The sequence below is a fragment of the Octodon degus genome, unplaced genomic scaffold, assembly GCF_000260255.1.
Source record: "Octodon degus isolate 3935 unplaced genomic scaffold, OctDeg1.0 scaffold00033, whole genome shotgun sequence".
Lineage (NCBI taxonomy): Eukaryota > Metazoa > Chordata > Mammalia > Rodentia > Octodontidae > Octodon > Octodon degus.
The window spans coordinates 7,346,295-7,371,199 of record NW_004524609.1 but is presented as its reverse complement, the minus strand read 5'-3'; the positions used below and the strand labels follow the sequence as shown (position 1 = coordinate 7,371,199).

The 24,905-nt window shown below is 42.2% G+C and overlaps 1 protein-coding gene and 1 long non-coding RNA gene across 3 annotated transcripts in view; one reads left to right on the top strand and one right to left on the bottom strand.

Moving 5' to 3' along the window:
• Positions 1-24,899, bottom strand: part of Gna13 (G protein subunit alpha 13) — a 45,494-nt gene extending 20,595 nt beyond the window's left edge. For both annotated transcript variants that reach the window (XM_004630045.2, XM_012514510.2), the window contains exons 1-2: positions 24,514-24,899; positions 22,110-22,336 (exon numbers count right to left, since the gene is read on the bottom strand). In XM_004630045.2, coding sequence (XP_004630102.1) covers positions 22,110-22,336; positions 24,514-24,796 — 510 coding nt within the window. In that variant the 5' untranslated portion in view covers positions 24,797-24,899. The remainder of the gene's footprint in view (positions 1-22,109; positions 22,337-24,513) is intronic.
• LOC111816473 overlaps positions 24,589-24,905 on the top strand; it is a 6,605-nt gene continuing 6,288 nt past the window's right edge. The window contains exon 1 of the long non-coding RNA XR_002820862.1: positions 24,589-24,664. This is a non-coding gene — a long non-coding RNA (uncharacterized LOC111816473). The remainder of the gene's footprint in view (positions 24,665-24,905) is intronic.

Genomic DNA, 24,905 nt, shown 5'->3' with positions numbered 1-24,905 from the left:
GGTCGTCTGTCTCAGCAATGAGAGAAAAGTAACTAAGACAATAAAAGATGATTAGTCTGGCTTGCTCTGTCACAATTCAATGGCCTGGGACAGATAAAAGTTCTGCTGAAATTTTCTGAGCACAAGGATGAAACTGATATATATATTTTTTACACTGCCCCCCTCAACACCACCGCCCTTAACCACAATTGTCAAACAGTGGTTTTGGAAATTAGCTTTGGGGAAGAGTTGGTTCTACTTCTGAAGGAATTCAACTCAAAATTGTAAGGCAAACAGCTTCTTTGTTGAAGCTCATACCCTGGTAAAATCATTTCCACAAGTAGTGCTGTTTGACTTACAAGGAACATTAAATTATTTATACTTTCTCTGCTGTCAAAAATTAACACAAGAAACAAGATCCTGGGTGAGTCAGGAGGACTGTGTGTTCAAAGCCAGCCTGGACTGCACAGCAAGACCTTGCTGGGAAGGAAAGAGGCCAGGAAGAGAGTGCCGCAGACAACTGCACAAAGTGGGCATGTACTCTACCTTCCAGGTACTGCTCCAGCAGCACATTTTAGATCTCAAAGCAGTGCAAAGGGCATCTCATTCCAAAACCGGCCTACCTAAGCAAACAGTCTCCCTTGAACCTTAAGCTGGCAATGCTTAATCCACAATGACATGCAAGGGGGCAAACAGTGAGAAGAATCTAACGTAACTCTACAAATGCCATCCATGCAACAACTATGCTTCACTGAAATCATATGCTTTTTAGGCAGTACCTGTGTATAAAGACCTTTCCTTCTTCCTTTTACTTTGTGTTAGCGCCGGTAACAAAACCAAGGACTTCATGCATGCTACACAAGCATTGTACCCCGAGCTGCAATTCTTAACTCTAGACCAGAGACATTTTCTAGACTGTATTTTATGAGATAAATACAGTCTCATTACAATCAGCATTAATGGATGAACTTTTTTTTTTTGGACACAGGGTTTCCCTTTACAGCCCAGGCTTGCCTCAAACTTGAGATCCTCCTGCCTCTGCAGTACACCTAGGCAAGACTAACCTGTGCAGCTGAACAGGAAGATAGGGAAGCACTAAGCATTCAACCCGAGAAGCAAAATGCACTCCTCCATAAAACAATCCCATTTTTCTCCTTAGTAAGATCTATATCACCAAAAGCTACAGACATTTACTATTGTGAGTTTAAGCAATTTAAATAAAGCTGGAAATCTGTGGTACCTTATATAAACACTGCTAAGAATGTTTTTCATTTTGACCCTCAACACATGTAGGCTAAAATATACTACCTAGCCCTCTAGGAGAAACAGCTTTCTATCTATTGTTCCCCACCAAGGTTTTGTTGTTACTTTTTTTCCTTGGACATGGATTCTTTCTAGGCTATCCAGGCAGGCTTCACACTGGGGCCCTGGCGATCCTGCCTCCGCCTCTCCAGCAGCCAGGATTACAGGCACGTGCCTTCGTGCCTGGGTTAGGCCGGGGATTCTTATTCCCGGCAGTTCATCAGGTCTGCCTAATGTGTCTATTGAAAGTACAGAATCCTCGCTCTACTATGAATCCACTAAATCCAGTACTAGCAAACTCCACAAAAAGCAATGGGATTCTGACGCATTTCACTCAACACTCGGCCTTTGCCAGATGGCACGGTCCAGCCTGGGCTCAAGCCGTAGGAGCAAGGCTGAAGAGTCAGTCAGGGCAGTGCCTCGCCCAGAGGCGCGAGGTCCAGGCTCCCCACTGCATGAGCACAGGGCTCTATATTGCTTTTATCTAGGGGCTGATTATAAACCAAATTAGCTTTCGTAAAGCTCTGAAAAAATGCTAAGATATTATGAAACTAGATTAAAAATTTAATTTACTTCTACATTTTTCATAATTTAGCCGTCTCATAAAAACAACAACAAAACAGAAGCAAACTAATTAGCTCTTTCTTCCTAAATTGGGAATATATATTAAAATTCAGTCAATGTATAGTTATCCCTTTTGAAAAACTGCTTTGGCATTTTGGATAAGCTTCACACTCCTGAAGCTTATTTCCAACTACCTGCCACAGTCTATAACCTCTAAGCTAATTCTGAGACTTCTGTGGTTAGAAATGAATAAACTCAGTACTCCAGGTGTTTACCTGCTGAGGAGCCAAAGCACAGAAGGGAAAGTCAGCAGACTGCTAATGCTATTTTAGCAATACCCACCCCCGCCCCCGCGCGCGACCTGCTTCTGTCACGTCACTTGAAGGCTGCCAGGGAAGAGGAGAAGAACGAGCAAACAGCCTCCCTAGTTGCCACCTCCCCCATCACAGCGCTCTGCGCCTCGTCCTCCAGTGCGTGCCCTCACTGGTGCGGCCCTCCAGAGCGCTGCGGTCCCCTGTAGCCTCCAGAGCCCAGCCTCCTCTCTTGATGACAACTTCCTTAAGAAGAAACAATACAGATCTTGTTTTTTAATAAATGAAGCAGGGTTACTAACAGGTCAACACTGAGAAGTTCACCTGGCTGAGAATGCTTTGGGGCTGTGGGGACACCGCAGGACCCTGGCATAATTCAGTTGTGTTGCTCCACCATAAAGTATTTATCAACAACTACCTAAAATAGGAGAAAGAAAGGTCTCAATTATGAGTGCTAAGTAAGTTAGCATTTCATGGCTGAATTCTCTAGAGCTCCAAGCGGTCACACCAACATCCTCTCCTTTTCTTTGTAAAACCAGTTCCAATTAAAAGGAGTCTCCCTCTGCTTCTTGAAGATGCTGTGTCTGTTCTTATCGCCTCTGCCACCCACCTCACCTGAGGATCTTACTCAGGGAGCGAGAAAGATTTCAAGCTGGAAGTGTTCAGAGAACCAACCCTGTTCTTTCACAGGTAAAGGTCAGCGAAGGCAGGTGGCTTAGCAAAAAAAAAATATTTGTGGCATAAACTGACTGAAAACTATTATAGTGGCAATAAATGAAATTCTCATTGAAGAAGTTCTTCAGGTATACTGGTTCTTAGTCTACAGTTTTCTTCCCAACTTCACCATGATTCCTTCTCTATCACCACTGTAACTTCTCAACTATTAGTAATAATTCAGTATCTTCTGCACTGGTGGCTTATGCCTCTCACAACACTTTACTTTTCTATGTAGTCCTATACTAAGTAACTATCTGTTGAATTTTCTGTATTGTAACTTTCCTGCTATGACACCCTGTTTCAGTCTCATTAGTTCTGCAAATGTTAGTCATTACAAGCATATTGAGCAGAAAGGTCTTAAAGTAACTTCCACTATATCCCGTTTATTTTTTGAGAAAGGCTCTTGTTGTGCAGTCCAGGATGGTCTTGGACTTGCTAGGTGGGCCAGGCTGGCCTCGAGCTACTTGCAGTCCTCCCTCCTCAGCTTCTCAGGTGCCACCACAGCTGGCCCTATTTGTTAATAAAAATGTTAACAGTAACAGTGGAAAATCAAGGGGCCAGGGAGATGGCTCAGTAGAATAAACGCTTGCCTGGCAAGTGTGAGGGCCTGAGTTCAATCCCTGGCTCTACCAAAAAAAAAGAAAAAGAAAATCAAGAAGTGAACTTAAGTATCTATATGGCTAAGTTCTTCCATGGCATTAAATGCACTACTTTTTTTCTGTCTGTATACTGTGAAAAATACTATGGACAGTGGAGAAAGAAAATCCTAGCTTCTACAGGTAATTAATAAGTATTATCATCAATCAAAAGATACAGAATCAAAGTAATAAAGTAGCACAGCAGTCAAAGAATAATATTCAGTTAGAATTTATTTATTTTTTGTATTTTTGAATTTAGGGCAGGGTCTATGGGGTGTGTAGGGTCTCACTACAAAGATCAGACTCATAGTGATTCTCCTGTTTTCAGCCTCCCAAGTGCTGGGATTACAAGTGTGCACCACCACGCCGAGCGAGTCTCAACTGTTGCCTCAGGGCAGCCCTGGGACAGGGCCCGCACAGCACCCAGGGGATCAAACCCCAAAGCCCAGCCATCAGTTAGAATTCAAAAGTGGCAAAGATGATAAATCTTTAGGTCTGCTGTCTTTCTCTGAACACATTACATTATTTTGGAACACTTGCAAAGTTTCATGAGATTCAAATTCCAAGTAATGACCAAGAAGAACCAGGCTTGCATCAGGACTAGCTCTGTAGAGGGGTGAAGACCCACAGAATCTGAAAGGCTTTTGTTACAGGCAATATATATCCTAATTATTAATACTCAAAAAATTGAAAGACATCAAATTTACCAGATTACTGTAGACTATGATCAAAATCAGAAACGAGCTGATCAAAAATCTGTGGCATCTCCTAAAATAATCTTTTGTTTAAAAGGAAATGCCGTCATTCACGAAGTATTAAAATTAGGAAGCCAGGTATGGTGGTGCACACCTGTAATCCAGCATTTGGGAGGCTGAGGCAGGAGGATCGTGGGGAGTTCCAGTCTAGCCTGGGCTACAAAGTGAGTTCAAGGCCAGCCTGAACTGCATAGTGAGCCCCTGTCTCAAAAAGACAAAAATAAATAAATAACCAAGATAACCAAGTAGTGAGAAATTTTCTTCTGAATTTAAAGTATATATATGATTTTGAAAATGATAGTGTAGCTTAATGATAATATCCATTTTCTCTCTATATAGAACCTTCAACTAGCCAAGTGCTCCAGAGTGGAACCCTGCCTGAAGTACTAAGCTACTACAAAAGTAACATCTGTTTACTAAAACCACCAAGTCCATCACTTTAAAGGATTTACAACCATTTGAGCCTTCCACTTGTAAGCCTGAAGTATTTGACAAAAGGAATTAAGAGTCAGGAGGAAAAACTAGAAATCTAAACTCATCTTTTAAGCTCAACAGTGTAACTATTATTAAGAGGTTTTTGTATACTTGTAATGGCTTTAATTTTCATCAGTCTTAAAACCCCCAAATTTAAAACAAACTGGTTTCTGAATATTAGGATTCTTTAAGTAGATGCCTGAGGAAAATCAACTCAACAGGAAACTTACTAACCTGCCTTGAGGTGAGACCTACAAGTCAGTCTTAGTAATGATTCACATTCGTATCATTAATAGTTTCAATCCTAAATACATCCTCATAAAAGTCTCATCTAAATAAGTACATTCTGTGTGATGTAAGTATTTTCACCTAGCATGTAGTTAGAAATAAAGGCCAAATGTAAGGAACAAAATAGAAAAATTTAGCTTAAAGCTGTTTAATGAATCAAGCTTATTCATTTTTACATGAAATATGGCTAGTAACAAAAACAGAAGGTACTATTTCCAGTCTTAATTTCCCACCCTATCTGTTCTGTTTTTACACATTCAGATGAACATATGAAATAGATGACATAGTTCCATCACACTATTTACTGAAAATCTAAGATTCTAATATGAATTTGCAAACGCTAGAAGACAGTAAATACAGAATTAGCCTTGACTGTATTTTAAGAATTTGTTCATTGCTTGGAAAAAAAAACTATGAGATGAGAAAAAAATCTTACAACCACCACAAATGTTCAAAACAAACTAGTCCTTTATACTAGATTTATTTTTTCTCCTTTAGTTGTTATTTCAAAATAAAATATGATGGACTGCTCAAGATGGTCTTAGGCTAATGTCTAGCTCTAACTAACAGCTTGGCAGGGGCCAGTTTCACTTCTTTTCACATCAACTTTCTTCTTGATTTTCACAAAAGGCCTATTTTGTTCTTTATCTTTCACACACACACACACATACACACACACACACACATTTATTATATATACATAATTTTGTAAATGACTTTACTACTTTTTTCTTGAGAGGGAAAAACCAAATAGCTGAAATGATATACAGCACATATTTTTAATGCAAGCAACGCTGTTATTTTTATCATGAGGGGCCAGGAAGATGGCTCAGTAGAATAAGCACTGCCCTGGCAAGCGCGAGGGTCTGAGTTCAATCCCCAGTTCTGTCAAAAAAAAAAAAAAGAAAAAAAAAAATATCATGAAAGCACATGGAAAGTGCCAGACTTATGCCATTTTCTTCATGTACAAGACAGAAGCTGTTTCCCTTTGCTCTTTTATTTATTTTTTATTCATTTTAATTAGAAAAAAAGATACAACAGCAATGAAACAGTTTCAAAACAGGTTAGTGGGACAGTTACAATGTTAATACATTGAATATTGCTGTCTTCATTCTCTTTGCTCTTTAAATGTATCAGAATTAACTAGACTCCAACTCAACGCAGTTTCAAATTGATTGCTAGCACTTTCCATGTACATCGGCAGAAACTTCCGAAAGAGTACACATCAGTCCATGAAAGCACCAACTGCATAATCTGAAGTGTTTTTCAAGTTAAGTCCTTCCAGACCAAACTAAGATAATTTATAATAGCTTAGAGAGATCTCTCAAAGATGATCTGTGCCTAGTTTAGACAAAACCCAATTGCAATTCCTTACCAGCACATAAGCTATAAAACCTAGTGTACAATATTAAAAATAAGATTTCTTTTAGAAACTATTACTACTTTATTCTGTAAGTTGCACTTTACTAGACATCATTTGCAATTAACAAATTGAACCTTATATCAGATTTTTCAGTTAGATTCATTATCCAAATAATTTATCGCAAATATTTAAGCCCCTAACCCTCTGCTAATCAGTTTAATACTAGAAGTTTTCTATAGGGAGATTCTTAAAGTCCCACCAATTTCCAAATATCACAAAATGTGCAATAGTTTACTAATTTCCTAACTAGAAGCATCACAAGGCAGGCCTGGTGGCATGCACCTGTAATCCCAGCACTCAGGAGGATGAGGCAGAATTGCCATGAGTCTGAGGTCAGTCTGGGCTACATAGTATATTTTAAGGCCAACCTGAACTACATAGCAAGACACTGTCTCAAAAAAACAAACCAAATAAAAACCACACACACACACACACACACACACACACACAAAAAAAAACCCCAAAACCTTACTTATCTTGGAGAAATAGGAAAAAAATGTTTTAGCCATATGTCTAATAAACATTTATAACTATGTATCTTTTAGAAGATGTTCAGCGGCGGGAAACAGGCTCCTGGCTCTGTGTGGGCCTCTGAGGTGGTGAATGCGGCGCGTACCTGAACCATCACAACCGCCACCACGACGGCGGGCAAGAGCAGCAAGATGCCGCAGCACACCGACTACAGGGTGAGGCGCGTCCTGCGAGACAGCCGGGTCTTCATCGGCACTGTCCAGGCTTTCCACAAGCATATGAACCTGATCCTCTGTGACTGTGCTGAGTTCAGGAAGATCAAGCCAAAGAACTCTAAGCAAGCAGAAAGGGAAGAGAAACAAGTCCTCGGTCTGGTGCTGCTGCGAGGAGAGAACCTGGTCTCTATGACAGTGGAAGGACCTGCACCCAAAGACACTGGCACTGCCCGAGTGCCACTTGCTGGAGCTGCTGGGGTCCAGGGATCCGTAGGGCTGCGGGTAAAGGAACCCCAGCTGGTGCTCCCATTCCACAGGCTCCTGCAGGACTTGCTGGCCAGTCCATGGAGTTGGTGGGCCATCCCAACAGGTAATGACCCCACAAGGGAGAGGCACTCTTGTGGCTGCTGCCACAGCTAATACTGCAGGGGCCCCGACCCAGGACCCGCCTGGCCGTGGGGGTCCTCCTCCACCTATGGGCCGAGGGGTACCCCATCCAGGAACTACAGGCTCTTCTCCTGGCATGCGACCACTCATGGGTCCCCCAGTAGGATCCCTCCTGGACAAGGGACTCCTATGGGCATGCTCCCTCCAGGGATGTGGCCCCCTCCCTCAGAGCCCCCTCCCCTAGGAATGCACCCAAGGCCCTAGACTCATCTTGGCCCTCCTCTTTTCCCTGCCTGTCCCCTCAGGCTATACATAGTCCTTTTATTTTCTTGTAGCCTATGAAACTGATTTATAATACTCTTTTAAGAGAACATTTAAAAAAGCTCAATTTACTGTGTTACGAAAATAAAAGTACAAACTTTAAATGTGAGGAAAGTGTTTCACACTGCAGAGATAGCTAGCAACATAATAAAACTCACCCTGCAAGTTACCTTCTAGCATCATCTGAAGAATTTTCACATTTAAGTAAAAAAAAATCTGTATCCATTTCTAAAGAATGCCTTACTAGGCCTCTGAAAAAAATCAATCTCCAGAAATAATAATGGTGCAACAGTAAACACGCAGGGCGTAAGGCCATACAGAAAAGCTAATCTCAACATCCAATACTGTAGTCAAGTACTGAAGGATACATCAAAATGGCAATGAAGATTCCTGGAGTAGTAGTAGAGAGGCTAACTGAATTCTGGTTTTAAAATTTAAACTTCAAAAAGGCTATTTTGAACACTGGTGCCAATAAGTCACTTCCTAAAATCACACAAGCAAACCACTTTTCTATTCTTCAGTTTTCACATATTACCGTAAAGCTTAGCTTTAAAAATTCAACGTTATGAAAAGATCCAATCTTACACAATCCCAAGAAGTATTTATCTCTGCCAGAATCAGAACTCTTTAGTAGTAAGTTACTTAAATCTCAAAAATGACCTCAATTATACTTTTAAAAAATGCAGTTTCCCAACACAGAAGACACTTCCCAGCTAGTTTCAATTCCCCTGCTGTCTACAGCAGGCAGCTCTTCTGAGTTCTTCCTGACAGCCCGAAGGCCTCGTGAATGCACACCTGATGGACGGTTCTGCTCTAATGACGGGCTACCACAGCCTACAACTCATACACGCTAACTGACACTAATTAATTAAGTTAAATCCATGCCTAAGATCCCACCACAGGTCAGCGGAAGCCCCAGATCACTGTACTCCGGCTTAGGGTTGGGCCTGTTATCCTGAGCCCTCACCAGCAGCAAGGTCCCACCCAGCTCACGAGGAACCTTAACCACCCTCCTCTCCTCACTCCCGCCAGTCAGGTCAGGCAGAAAAGCAGTGCAACCTGCAAATGCTTCTAAATATTACCAAATGTGAAGATTAGCTCAAAATCTGTATCGGCAAACAGCTCCTTCAAGGCCCTCTTCTACTCATTTTGTTATTACAAGCAGGAGAAAAGTGTGGCAGTAGGTATGCCACATGACCTGGGATTCCTACACCTTGAGTCTGTACGCTGGCTTTAGCACAAAGCTAGCTGTACCGGAACCTCTGCATGCACCCAACCCCTGTGGACCAATGTTTATAAGCAGAAAATGAAGTGACCAGCACAGTATGCTTTCTTAGGTCCTCTCGAGATTAATGAAGACTTCACAATGCTGCAAACGGAGTAAACAATAGCGTATCCTTTGCCATTATTAGGCTGGAAGCCCCCTTAAGACAGCTACACAGGTTGTTCCCATGAGTTTCTGGTCCTGTGCTCAACATGTACTTTTTTTCCCTTGTCATTATTCAAACTGTAACTAGGGCCAGGGAGATGGCTCAGTACAATAAGCGCTTCCCTGGCAAGCACAAGGGCCTGAGTTCAATCCCTGGTTCCGGAAAAAAAAAAAAAAAAAAAAAAAAAAAAAAAGTGTAACTATTTACATAGCATTACTGTGGCATGAGGTCTTGGTTATCTAGAGGTGACAATGTATGCAAGGACATGCATGGGTTGGTGTTCACTAGCTGCTGGTAATTCAGAGGTTACACGCAAATACTAGTCTCTTATAAGAGACTTAAGCAACCCCTAGTCGACTGGCATCCGGGGGGCACTGGCACCAACTCCTGTGAATACTGAGGAACAGGTAGACCACATGAAAAGCTCTTCTGCATTTACTTGACTTAGGAGATCAACAAGATTGGTAAATAATATTTAACTCTTCTAAAAGTGAGATTCAAACAAACTAGTTAATATAAATACAGTGTCCTCCTGAACTTTAAGAAGGTCTGCAAAACCCCAACCTGCTAAGCCAAGAGGTTGGCAGTACTGCAAAAGGAAGTGAGGACTACAAGCTCGACTTCAAGCGGATCTTCTCCACTTCCTCACCTTTCTTCCCCACTTCCAGCCTGGCTCCCCCTCATCGTGTCACCTGCCAGTCATCGCATGTCACCCCTGCTTCCAGAATCAACAGAGATGCCATCAGTCAGTCAACAGATGCACCTGTACCATGGGCACTGCTGACCACAGCTTTTCTTCTTGAAACACGCTTCCCAGACTTGATTCGTTTAAAGTTCTCTCCTCTCTGGTCATTACTGCTAGCACCTTTGCCTCTGGACATTTTCAACACATATGAAGTTTCCTTAAGACTCTAAAGAAGTACTAATCTCTTCCTTTCTTACACCCTTACTCTATCATATATATTAGACTTTAAATACCACTTGGAAAAAATAACTCCTAAATTTCTATCTCTATCCCTAAACTGTTCTGAACTCGACTCAGACTTGTCTTCTTGGTATTCCCACTTGTATCACTTAGAGATCTCAACCTAATATGCTCAAATGACAATCTTCCCTCTCAAAGTCTACTCCTGCACAGGCCCTCCAGTTCCATAAAAAGTACCAACACCCCTCTAGTTGTTAAAAGCCAAAAGCACAAGCCACTCATAGTACATACTCTTCACTTTTGCCCCACACTCTATCAGAATCCCGTAGTTCTCCTTACAAAACAGACCTTGAATCTATTTTGTTCTCTTCATCTCTGGCCACTACCTGATGACAAGCCACTCACCTAAGAGTCTCCCACCTTTGGGTCAGGGTAGCAACCACGACTATGGCTTTCCCTGCTACTCTCCAGTTTCCACACAACAGCCTGCGAACTCCTGCCTAAAATCCTGAAGCAGGTTACAAAGGCATTCAGAGAAACCTCCGACTTCCCAAAGCACGCATAGGCCTGTCGGCCTCTTAGCTACTGCTGCCTGCCTCCTCCCGGGGCAGGCTCCCATCTGCTCTACCCCCTGGTCCCTGCTCGCAGTTCCTGACCGTCAAGAGGCTTTCCTGCTCTCACACACCACAGTCCCCCTGCCTGAAGAGTTCTGCCCCCTCCTTGCCTGGCTGATACTTTCTTATCCAAGGAGCTTAACCAAAATGCCACCACCTCTGCGCAAGCTCTTGGTCTCTCGCTGCCTTTTTCCTTCAGAGCACTGACCACATATGTAATTTCACATGTGCTTGTCTGCCTGTTTACTGCAGGCGTCTCCAACTAGCATCCAAGACTGATGCAAAATGACTGGCCTTGGGTTCCCAGCAATGCCTGCCTCAGAGAGACTGGTCTCATCAACAGATGTACAGGAAGAGGACTGTGTGGGTGTAGGCAGCTGCCTCAGAAAGGGTCTGTCACAGACCACGCCTCCTGCAACCTGCTGCCCAGGGCTTCCCTGCCCTCACTCACCACTTCCTGCATCTAGGAGAAAGCAGTTCTGATGACTGTGAGATTGGATACTCTTAAAGTAACACTGTACACCTTAATATTTGCACAATGAACAGTTACAGACAAAACTCATATGGACAAACTTGGTCTTACAGAAACACATTTCTACAGAATGAAGCTTTTAAGCAACAGTTTACCCTGAGCCTGACTCCAGAAGCATGTCATTTTGCACCTTGTTTGTAACTAAAGAGGTTAAAACTTGTGTGTTGCCTGTGTTTGATTTATGTCAACTACTTTTTGCATACTTTGTATCTAAAATGTATTTGCCTTTGATGTTTCTAGTGAAATATAAACTCTGGTTACTTTCTTATACTAATTTGTGTTTATTTTACTTGTGAAAAATAATCATAATTTCATGCTACAGTCTATATATAAAGAACATTAGACAGAATTTTTATACTTCTCCACAACTCAGCAATATTGTTTTACAATACAAAACATACAGATCTGGGACAGAGACTGAGTGAGAAGGAAGTACCAAGAGATCTGCAAAATGAAAAAATAAGAAGGGGAAAAACGTCAGCGTGCCAGAGAGGAAAAGTATGTAGTACAAAATGAAAGACTAAAAAAGACATTGTGTTGTCAACTAGTCACAATACACAAATAATAATACGTAATACATGATAGAATTTGAAAAAAGGAATGGAAACAAAACTGCAGCGGTGGTCACTAATGCGCATGCTGTGGGAGCCGCCGACAGAGGACAGAGCTGACCAGCAGCTAACAAGCAGCCTCCTGCAGACAGCAAGGGCGGCGCCGGGGGCGGCCACACCTGGGAGGCTCGCTGCTCAAGGAAGAGTCATGCAGAAAGAATTCTGAAAGAGACTAGCTACCACTGCCCAGAGTGTAACGCTGCATTGTGTACTGAATGTTTTAAAATATACCATACATAGGAAAATTTCATGTCATTTTTACATTTTCTGTTGTATTATCATATAAAATTAATTTTTAAAATGCCATTTTTGGTCATCCTGTATTTAAAGTCAAATGTACAAAACACTACAATGGGGAAATGTTGGTTCTTCTACTAAACTGTAATAATCTTAAAATTGGTTGCATTTAACCATAATATACCATGATTAAAAAGTCAAGACAAAAGCTAGGTGTGGTGGTGCCCACCTGCAATTCCAGCCCTTAGGAAGCCGAAGCAGAAGGATCCTAGCAAGTCTGAGGCCAGGCTAAACTACACAGTGCGAGACCCTGTCTCAAAAAAAAAAAAAAAAAAAGCAACTATAATTCTTACTGTAGCATAGAACTGAAATATTGATCATCTACAAGATAACATTTTAAAGTCCCTATCATTTGTTGAGGCTATAATAAAGACAATTTTGCTGTAAAAGTATCCAAGTGGGTAAGGGCTAAAAATAGCAAATCAACAATATTTGTAATTCAGTAGGCTAAAACTTTTTTTTGTCTGAAGCAGGGCCTTGCTACGGTGCTCAGGCTGCCCTGGAACTTCTGGGCTCAAGCAATACTCTTGTGCCAGCCTCCCTAGTAGCTAGGACTGAAGGCCCAGGTCTGCAATCTTGGTGGACATCATTCTTTTTCACAATTGCCGTCAGGATAAATATTATTTGCAATTTTTTGAGTATTTAATTTAGGTTTCTAAAGACCAGTACAATGAAATTAGAGATCATCTTATGTTTGAATAGCACCATTCACGTGTATCATCTTCTCTGTTGGGACCCAGCAGAGCTGGAGCGGCAATACTCTAGTTGTAATTCTAGTACCAGGAAAATCTGGAACAACAGCTCATCACTAGTAGCATTCGTGAGTTCTTTTACTATTATCAATGAAGAGATATCATCAAAGTATCTACTGTGGGGCCTACAGAGAAACTACACAATTGCATATGATGATCCACTTTCTACATACAGTAACTTCCACTGAGCCAATTTATCCTACTTAACAAAAAACAAAAAATAATTTTAAAGTTACTCAGAGAGTAGGAAAAGAGTAACCAAGGTGTCAGCAAAGCAAAGAGCCCTTTACTCCAGTTATTCGTTCTTTCAATTCTTTTTCTTCAACTTTTCTAGAAGGGTTAAGATGGAAAACAAACGCACTGCTACAAGATAGCTACTGCTGCCCTGGCTCCAAGAGCCCAACGGCACTGCTACACAGTGTAGGGACAGAGGCAGTACAAAACTGTTGTTTGTTAGCCAACACTTTTTTAAATGCTAACATTAATTTGTTTTTTCCTTAGCTTATTTGAAATTTATTTTGCTTCCTGAGAAAAAAGCAGGAATTTTCAGTTGGGCTACTTTTTTTGTTGTTTTTTTGGTAGAACTGGGGATTGAACTCAGGCCCTTGCACTTGCCAGGGAAGTGCTTATTCCACTGAGCCATCTCCCCAACCCCAATTTTTTTTTTTTTTTAATGCATTTGGTACAGGTCTTACTACACAGCTCGGACTCGTAGTGATTCTCCTGCTTTGAGCATCCCCAGCCCTGGGATTATAGGCCTGCACCACCACATCCCATCTAGTTGGGCTAATGTTGTCTGTTCACTTGGTTCTATATAAAATAGAGGGCCAGCCAAATAGCTTAGTGGACTAAAGCACCTGCTTAGGCAGAGTGGAGCAGCTGGGGTTCGATCTCCAGCGTGCCTTGCTGGCCCTATCCCCGGGGGCGCACTGAGGTGGCAATTGAAACTGGGCGTGGTAGAGTACACTTGTAATCCCAGCACTTGGGAGGCTGAAAACAGGAGAATCCTACATCAGTCTGATCTGTGTAGTGAGACCCTGTACTAAATATAAAATAAATAAAACAGAAGCTCTGAGACCTAACACCCACACGCACCCACACACAGCAATATGGAACCTTAAGAAATCATTCTGCATTTTATAAATATTAGAACTCTTTTTTTAACCTTGGAAAAGAAGGCCAAAGACCCTCTCGCCTGAGTCTTCCTCAGGGCTGTGCCAATTCCCAGGCAGGGAGATGGCAGAAAGGGAAAAAGCAGATGTGTTCATGCCATGCAGGGCGAGAGCCGCTGAGCCCAAGGCGAGGTGTGCCGCACGCACTCCCTGGGAGGGGCAGGGCTCCTGCGCAGCCCCAAGCATGACCTCACCACGGCCCCAGGAGAGAAGCCAGACCTGGCCAGTCAGCCTGTACCACCAAAGTATTTCAGGAATACATTCATCAAACGCTTAAGCAATTCTCTGAAAATAGGAAAGATCAATAGTGCTAAGTTTCACTATACATCTATATACTATTTCATTATTTCTTAAGCATTTTAATTTCCATTGCAGGTTGAGCGTCTATAATTTAACTATTAAATTAATCTGACATACCTTGAAATCCAAATTTTTTTGAGTTGATAACATGACACCACAAATGGAAAATTCTATACCTGACATCAAGTGACACAATCAAAACACAGGCACACTACAAATACCATGTGAGATTACCTTCAGGCTACGTGCATAAGGTATATAAGAAACAAATACACTTCATGTTTAGACTTGGGTCCCTGGCCCCTTTATATTTATATGCAAATATTTGAAAAATCGGAATGGCAAAAACATCCAGACTCATCATTTAGGATAAAAGGTACTCAATCCATATTATACTTTATTCTTTAGAACTTTAAAATTTGTGATGGCAGAATTTGCTTCTAAAAATCACTTAAAAATACACAGAAGAACTAGCCATACATTATTATATAGACTTACTACACATATAATGTTGTTTGTTTTAAAAGGCGCCATAAAGAAATGAACCAGGCTTGGTGGTGCACCCCTGTAATTCCAGCACTCTGACAGGCTGAGGGAGGAGAATTGCAAGCTTAAGCCCTTTCTAACAATTTAGCACAAACCTGTTTCAAAACAACGCAAAAAAGGGCTGGAAATATATAACAGCATGAAGGCTGGGCTCAATCTCCAGCAACAGGACAGAACACTTCACCAAACTTTAATCTGACAATCAAGCCAAGTGGTATCAGAAGGCAACAGGAGCCAACGCAGCAACCAGTGACTCAAGGCTCTGTGATGTGATCTTCTTCCACACAAGAGTCCGACAAATATGTAAGCCATACACTCTGATTATTCAGAATTCAGGATTTTTATATACCAGTAAGCAAGTTCAAAGAGTGAAACACACCAAGGCGTACAGGGTTATTCTTATTGTTTCCTTTTTATAACGCTGTTTCTGTACCTATGCATATTAAGAGCTTCAACAGCTAACGCAGCACCGGCTGTGTCACTACGTCGCGTCCTGTACTGCGCCAAGGACACGGGCTTTACATGGATCATCCATCGCCTATAATGCTCATAACAACTAGTAATAGCAAATTCACTAGCAGTCCCATTTAGACGCAGGAGCAGAAATGTAGACAGGCTCGGGGAGTCACACAGGTGCGTACAATGGCTGGCAGTCGGGACACAAATTCATCTTTGCTGTGTTGTTCCACTTGTATCTCAGAACACAATGGAAAAAACACATCAAATTTTAAGGTGATTATATTAAAACCATATGTAAAAATGCTTTACAATATGTAACACATGAAGTTCGAAAGTGGTTACTTTAAAATTTGTATAGAAGATAAATTTTTTTAAAAATCCACACACATAGCACGAAACCATGAACAATACTTCTTACTACTTCAGCCAGAAGACAAAATAAATAAATGAAGAGTAATTCTACCAAAGAATTTGGCTCTAATTTCAAGCAACACTTCCCTAGAACAAGGTACAGTCGCCTCTCGGCTAACTGGCTGCCATTAGTAGCACAGACTCTACGGTTCACCCATTGCAGTGATTGAAAATTTTTTTGATTCATTTTTCTAAAAGAGCTATTAAATTTGAAAGATTAACAACTACCATCACTGCAACAGATCAGTCACTCTGGCCAAGTCCATTAAGGTCCAGTTCTCAAAACAAAACTATTTCCTTGATCCGTATCAGCCCATCTTAGTGCTGGTTTTGCCCATGTTGCTATGCTCCTCTGAAAAAAGGCACGCGCAAAAAAGGCTCCCAGTACAGCCCAGGGGTGGCGAATCCACGGCACGCATGCCGCAAGGGACTGCTATCACTGAAAGCCTAAAATGTTCACCATCACTGACACAAAGGTTAACAAGACAGAGCTAGGGAATAAAGTACTTCCACGCAATACAAGACACTGCTAATAGAGAAACACACATTTTTTAAAAAACTAGGTTGTTTCTAACTGAAACATGTGACAAACTGCAATCTGGGGTATTCATGGGCAGCATGTAAAGTGTGACAGAATTATATGAGAACCATTTCAAATGAGTTCACAAAAGTAACTGTTCTACAAGCCCCTTCCCCGAAACAAAAGCAGATCTGTGCAACTCCGTACCACACAGGTGCTAATTTCCAAATGACACTTCCCTGGAAAAACGTACAGCTGCCTCTCAGCTAACTGGCTGTCATTAAATTTCTATTTTTCAGAAAAGAAAAACCACACACACTGATGAACACGAGCTGAGGATCCCTACTACAGTGAACTCTGACGAAAGGGAAGATTCAAACGGACACTGTACTGAAGGTAAAAATAGACAAGATGGGCTCTACCACAATGAGTAAATTTACCACTAAATATCACTAAAGACTCCATATGTTACCTACTATATAAGCTAGTTAAAAAAGCAAAAAAGGAACAGTACAAGAACACTATGAGAGTCCACAACATAAATTATGTGAATACTGGCACATTACTAAATGTCCTTAATAAACTGTTATGATACATATTTCTGTGTTAGACCTTAAGAAGGAAATGCTAACTGTGAGTGGAGGGAATGAAAGGTTGGGAACGAAAGGACAAAAGAATAACTCACGGATTAATACCTCAGTGCTTGCAAATGGTTGTAGCCAGTGCTACAGACAGGAAACAGCAGACCAGGGTTAGAGCACACACTGCACTACTAAGTCTCAATTTATTGGTTGACTGAATGACTTTGATGCTTGAGATTTAATTCAAGGCCTCGCGAGTGTTGGGCAAGCGCTCTACTGCTCAGCTGCACGCCCAGCCCCTGGCTTTTCCAAAGGATGAAATGATAATGCATACGTCCATGCTTGGAAAAGTATAAAGCAACTCTCAGAAACATTACAAGCACTGAGCAGTGATTACAGTTAACAACGTTGGGGGCTCATGAGAGTAGATACTCTAACTTGGTGGGGTTGCTGCCTAAGTTGTGGGAGGAAACATTCCAACCATGGAGTCCTTAGGCCATCAGGTTTTTCTTTTTTCTTTTTTTTTTTTTGGCGGAACCGGGGATTGAACTCAGATCCTTGTGTTTGCCAGTCAAGTGCTTATCCTACTGAGCCATCTCCCCGGCCCCATCAGGTTTTTCTTTAAAGTAAGATCACAAACTTTTTTTCTGGATTAGGTCCACTGTTCAGGTTAAGAGTCCTGAAACTACTAGTTTTCATAAAACTGTTCCCTTGTGCAATTCTTGACTGTTTAATAAACATTTACAAAGGAGAACTACTAAACTTTGTTTAGCAATAAAGGTAATTCTGAAAGCACAGTAGAGGCCAGATAGTCATGATTCTATTTTAAAAAAATCAACATAACACATCAAATGATTAAGTCTATGTTTATGTACACATACACATACCCACACCCTCACAGAGTTGAATTAAAACTCAAAGTCCATGCCGAAACATCTTTTAAAGGATGGGTTTCCAAGATAAAACTAGATAAAATGCAAGCACGCTCACGTCTGATCAAATTCACCAAAGGGAATTACAGACACCTAATTTTTAAATCTTTATTATCTCTAATGTTATACATAACCCTTGTGTTACATAGATTGAAAAATTCTACCCTAACCTGGAAAATCAGTAGACACCCTATAGGTTTTAGCAACTGGAAGCCCAACTTTTTGCTTCACTTTCAGTCATGGGGGGGGGGCGGGGACGACAAATTCTCCAAAAGAAACATGATTATTTTACAACTGAAAATAGTAACTGATTTACTTTCTAAAATGAATTTCAATTAACATTTTAAAGTCAAACGACTCTGATTCTATTACATGCTGCAGAACAAATAAAAATATTTTAGCCAAAACAGAAATATTTGAGTTTTCCATACTAGCCATTCTGTTCCTTCAGAAGCTAAATAATTAGTTAGTTAGACTGAGGGGAGACTCCACTGTCTTCATGAATAAACTACCATATTACTTGGAGGAGATAATCTCAAGCACAAACCACCCATTTGAGTAAGAAAAATGAAGTCTAACCGAAGGTACCATGATTAACAGAACGGTTTGGTTTCAGGAATTGCAAAGACAGACGAGCCGTTACAGGAAGCTGTATTAATGCTGACAATGTTAAACTGTTTAGAGAAACTAGGAAGTTGTGGGGTGTTCCTTCCACTCACACACACTATTTATCCTATATAACCAGTATTGCTATACTCGACAAGCAATTGTGAAGTACACAAAATCCAGTTGGCACTGAGTCTCAGCCCTTTTGTTAGCTTGATCCACACTGCAAATTACTGCAAATCCCAGCCAATCTTAGACCCCATATTTCTAAGTCACCAACTTATCAAATTCCCTGTCAAGTGAGTCATTCTAAAGACAAGGTATCTCATTAGCGCAGTGGCAAGCCTGAATACACAGGCAAAGTAGGGCGCTACAAATATTTAATCCAATGTTACAAAAGACTACTTCTTAGGATGTATTATGCTCACTGTGCTAGTTTACATGCGGAAAGGTACCAGGCCTGAGCTTTAACAAGACCATGAATCCTGTATTTTCCTTTTCCACAGTAAGCTACTTTGTTTACCCAGGATGGAACTAACCAGAAAAGGAAATGTTTGCCTTTGGGAACTTAAGGAAGAAAACATTCATGTTCGTATCTCAAGTTATTACTCACAAATGAATGGCCTTCTGCGCGACCACTACCTAACCTGTATCCAAGACTGCCTGAAGGGCAATCACGCATGCAAATGTAAGTTACAGAGAACTTAACAACTGCAGTGTTTTTTTTTTTCAAACTTTAATTTGCATTAGGGTGCTTAAAATTCAATCATTAGTTGAAACAAAGCGGCTTAATTTTAGTTCCTGTAGTTCCTGTATATAACTAACCTGTATTTATTTTTTCTACCTAAAATCCAAATATATGCATTGTTAAATGTACCAGACAAAAATTTTAAAAGAACAAATTATGGCTATATAATAATGTGCAAAGATGTCCCGTTTCCCGGAAAAATCAACAAGCTAGTATTTAGAAATACAATAATTTACATTTCCCAGAAGAAACTTAATGCAGAAATTTTTTTCCCCTGGAAGACCCCCCGTAGCTCAGAATGTCTAAAAGATTGAAGAAATAAAGTCAAGGGCCAGGCCTCATGCCAAGGGCACAGCAAAAGGCCAGGCACACACAAGACACTTCCCTGGTAAGGAGGCAGCAGGAGCCAAGTACCCAACGCACAGCAGCCAACGCGAGCGTGAGCGAGCATGCTTCAGAGACCACAGAACAGGAACGTGCTGCAGTCTGCACGTGAGGCCGAGGAAGTCCCAGAGACTCGGCCCTAAGGCACAGCACAGGGCTAAGGTAGAGGAGCAGGAACCAATTCATCCAGATCACCTGTGGCTGTGTGCTAAAAATACAGATCAGAGTCTCATCTCAGATTCCTGAACCAGATCCTTATGTAAAGAAGTTTGGAAATCCGCTTTTGTTTTAATAAGCATTTCAGTTAAATCTGAAGCAAAGGGGTCCACAGACTATGTTTAGTCACATTAAAATCAATTACTGCTCCAAGTAAGGCATAAGATCTAATGCAGAGGGTATGGGGAGGAAATCCTGGCAAAGGTACTATATGAAGAGCTGTGGAGGCAGGAAAGCAGAGCACGAGGGCGCTAAATGATTATAGGAGATGCCCAGCAGCCTAATGAACGCCAACCACCACAGCAAATCCAAAGAGTGAAAATCATGAATTCAGTGTAACAATCAAGCACTTACTGAATGTGCCAAGACACACCCAGGGCGGGAAATCCCCATCACCAGTTTAAAATTAGATCTTGTCCTGTTCTCTTGTCTTTCTACTTTCTATCAGAATGAACGAATGAATGCATAAATAAAAAATAAATAAATCTGTGAACTTTCTTTTCCAAACCCGTGAAAACTTATGCCTTGAATCCTTAACTGATTCACATCAAGAACAGGGGGGTCCTTATTCTTAGTAGGTTTACCTACTTGCTACTAAAAAACAAATACTTAGCAATCTGTTTCAATAATGACCCAAGTCTTGGTATGAAACTAAGATGTGAAGTTCAGACTGAGAATAATTTCAGATTAGATGGCCACAGGACAATACAGAACTTTCCATCAGGGAACTTTCAGGGAAACAGAGGTTCACTTATTCTCTCAAAATGTGCTGCATGCTTATCACAAGTGGCTCTTTCCTCCCCTACACTTTGGAAGGAGAAGAACTGCTTGAGGTGCAAAGTGCGGTCTGTTGAAAAAACAACGAACTAAGGAGAAAGAGCAACAGCTCCAAGCTGGAGCAATGCAGTGGGGAGATGGGGAGGAACTGGGCCGAGCAGAACCACCCCAGCCGGAAGTCAACACCACCGTGAACTCTGGGAAGTGGATGCAAGTAGCCTGTAAAGTTCATCACTTTCAACATTTCCCGCTACTCAGTTTTAACAAAAATATAAGCCAGTCCCTGACTTTCAGAAATAAATTATTTAGCAAGATACCTACATGACAGAGAACTATGCAAGACAGCAATCAGTTGCTAGTTACATGTACACAAAAAGCCATACTTCAGAGAAAAAAAGGTTAAGATACTAAGTTTTTAAAAAGATACTACGATCACTTTCCCAGAACTCTGAATAGTCAAGACTGTTTCTGAGCAAAAGGACTGCTGGCTGTACATCTCAGCGTAGCCACACCCATAAACGGGGATCATTTTAATGTCAGTGACAGCATGGAACAACTTCCTGAGATTTACTTTTAACTGTCACTTTATTTTAATTGTATGATAGTAGCACACTTCATGCTGAACTACCTTCAAATTGTACACACTAGACTGTTATCACTGATACAATCTTTCTGGTCTTTGGCAAATAAAAAACCCAGAATACAAGCAAAACATTTGCAATTAACTACAAAAAACACAATTAAAAATCTGACTCAATTATTATTTCTGTACACTTAACCTATACTGGTCATGTTTTTTCCATCCTTTTTTCAATGCTAACAGCTAATAAGTATTTCATGGTCAGTCTTATTCAAGACTGAGGATGTAAAATAAGTATAAAATAGTTTCCCATGTGAAAAAGAGGTATAACAACAAAAACTAATATTCTGTATTAAAATAAAGAACATTTTTTAAAAAGGAGCATTTTATAAAATGTTTAGGAGCCTTAAAAACACAAAATGAGAAGGTATAAACACTAAATTTACTTTTAAACATTAGATTTTAATCTCTATATCAAATTAATCTGTATCATAAAATGGTCAAATAGTATGCTTAAACAATTAGGTTGTTACTAAACTTTTATTCCAAGAATAAAAGGTCAAGTTTTGTAGGATGAACACTGTTAACTATGGTTAGCAGAAAATTAATTCCAATTAAAAAAAAAAATCAGAAAGAAAATTATAGCTTTCCTTTCAAAAAGGAAAAATGATCAATACAATAGCTTAAGTCTGTGCATTTTGTGCACTTAGGAAAAGCTCACACAGCAATACAAAATTTTTAGCAATACAAATATTTAAGGCTATAATTTTGGATAAATACATTGTGTTATGGACGTCAGTGAAAAAAGTGTGCTAAATCATACTCAATGTCACTAAGATAAAACCACATTTTAAAAGAGCAAACATCTTACCAGCTGGAATTCTCGACGCCGGTCATAGGCATGCTGTATGCCGCTGTCTGCCCATAAGGCTCTTATAGCAGGAAGATATTGTAAAAAAATCCCGGTTTCCACCATTCCTTTGGCTGCCATGGGCGCTCGGGTGTCAAACGCCATCAACTTGTCTCCATGGAGCTGGTTGTCCTCATCTCCCCAAGGAATATGAAGCTTCTCTCGAGCATCTACCAGCACCCTCATACCTTGTTTTAAAAAGTGTGGGAAAGAGTCATTAGACATTACTGCGAACTTTTATTCCAGCATTATTACCTGAAATTTTAAACTATTCAGACCCTCCTCCAAAAACAGACAGGCATCAAAATGCCCTTATCGTTAAGAAATAAAGCATCCTCTGTGTTAAATCATGAAAAACAAATACAGTTAAAGCAATTGTTCTTTTTCAAATTTTCTGACATGTTGCAATTAATAAAATAATTTCTGGAGCAGAAGGTAGTTAAAACCAACATGGGGGAGAAGAAAAGAAGTCCCACCTAACATCCAGGCTCTGGAGACAACAGCTGGAGTGCAGGAGCCCAGCTGAAAGTCGGGGACACTGAGAGCTGCGAGCTGCTCGGTGTCTTCCCTCAACATTCTAGCCCCAACACCAAACCTTCTAGAAAAAGTTTTCAAAGCTCCAACACTTCACCCAGGTGAAGCTTCAAACCAGTGTAACTTGTAGGCTGGCCTAGCGTTTCCCTAACAGGGAGGGAGAGAAACTTAAAAATGACAGGAAAAGATTTCAACTCAGGAGGTTAGTTCAAACTTTGTATCACTGAACTGCTCCCTTCCACCCCTGTTAACGGTCTATTAGGAAGGCATTTGTTTGGATAATTGAAAAACCATTTTCTTGTCAATTTTCTGATCATGTCAACTCAAAACACCGGCTGGACTGTCTTCATCGCACAACCATGTGCAAAGTAGGTCACACTCAGGACCCAGCGCAATTGTAAGAATCAGGCGCTCACCTGGCTCACAGGTGCCAGGTCCATTCCATTCATCAATGCAATTCCTTAAGTTCAACGGCACTAAGACTAAAGTGTCAATTAAGGACTGGAAAAGCATAGTCTGTAGCTCTCAAAGAGACTTTAACTTTGTGCCAAACGCCAAGGCAGGCCAAACACAAGTCCTTAGCTACAGAGGTCCTTCCTGGTACTGGGAGCTGGCAGGCTCCTCGCCCTACTGCTCCTGTCAGTGCCCCCCAATGCCTCCCTGTCTGGGCAGTTTTTCTCCACCTAAATGCATGGTGGTGGCAGTAGGGGACACACCAAGGTGTTTTTTTATGTAATTCCCCAACAACAACAACAACAACAACAACAACAACAACAAATCTATTTAGAAAACACTGGAAAGACCTGCAAAGCCCCAGATAACACGCTAGGCAAATAAATTAAGGAGAATCGCTCTGCTCACCAAGCCAACCTGACAATATGAAAGCAGAGAACAGACTCCTACCTCACCTAACAAAAAAGTCATCTTTCTAATTTCTTTGAATGGCCAAGCATAAAGAGTTCATATTTCTTTCATTTAGGAACTACGCTTAGCTTTTAAAATACTATCAAACAGGAGCAGAGCCTACTGGCCAATCCAACACTGATCCACTGACTCCACCTGTAGAGTGCAGTCTTTATCACTTTTAGGCTAAAGGGTCCCCAAATCACCATGCAATTTTATTTTTTTAAAAAGCAACTGATGGGATTCCTTTCCCCACCTATGTAAAACGGTGATTACAAACATCCTTTAAGGCTGGGGCTGGAAAGCGCTTCTGCCAATCCTTTTTAGGCTAACAGAATGGGTCTACCCTTCCCCGAGGCCAGCAGCGTAAGCCCGACGCCCTCAAATTTCGTGCCCTTGCTTCCAGGGGCTACACACAGCCCTACGCCCTTGACAAGGTTGGGCAGAAGTTTCCTCCCTAGGACGGTTGCAGAACTCCCTGGCTCGGGAGGCCGCCGAGCGAGGCAGGAGTAGGGAGCGACCCGACCTTGTGACTTGGGTCATCCCCCCAAGGCGGCGGAGTTCGGGGACGGGGTGCTGGGGTGCAAGGGTCAAGGGCGGCGCTCGATCTCCCGCTCAGGCTACGGGGAGGAGAGCAGGCGAGGTCACCCCGCGCGCGGGCCGAGACAACCGGCTCGGCTCACTTCCCCCTCCCAGGGGGCGAGGCCCGCGGCGGGGGTGCAGTCGGCCGGGACCCCCGCCAGGCCCGAACGGGAGCGAGCGGAGCGCCCCGGGCGCTTTCTTCGGGGGCGGGCGGCCAGCAGCGGGGCCCCGGGCGCGCCCCTCTTCCCGCCAGTCCAACCGCCCGACCCGGTCCCGTCCTCCGCCAGGGCCCGGGGGCCGAGGGCGGTGCCCGGCCCCGCGCCCGCCGCCCCCAGCCCGCCGGCACCTTTGATCACGTTGCTGTAGATGGTGGGGCGGAACTCCTCGCGCGCGCGCTGGTCGAAGTCCTGCCCGTGGATGATCCGCATCTGCTTCAGGAAGGTGGACTTGCCGCTCTCGCCCGCGCCCAGCAGCAGGATCTTCACGAGCCGCTTCACGTAGGTCTTCTCCCGCGACAGGCATTTGTCGATCTCCTTGGACTTGCGCTGCTGCTCGGCCTCGCCGCTCGTCAGCACGCAGCCCGGGAAGCACACGGACAGCACGGACCGCGACGGCAGGAAGTCCGCCATCTTGCCGCCGCCGCCGCCGCCTCGGCGGGCTCCTGCGGCTCCTCCACCTCCTCCGCGGGCGGCGGGCGGCTCCGGCACCGTGGCTCGAGGGCGGGGAGCGCGGCGGCGG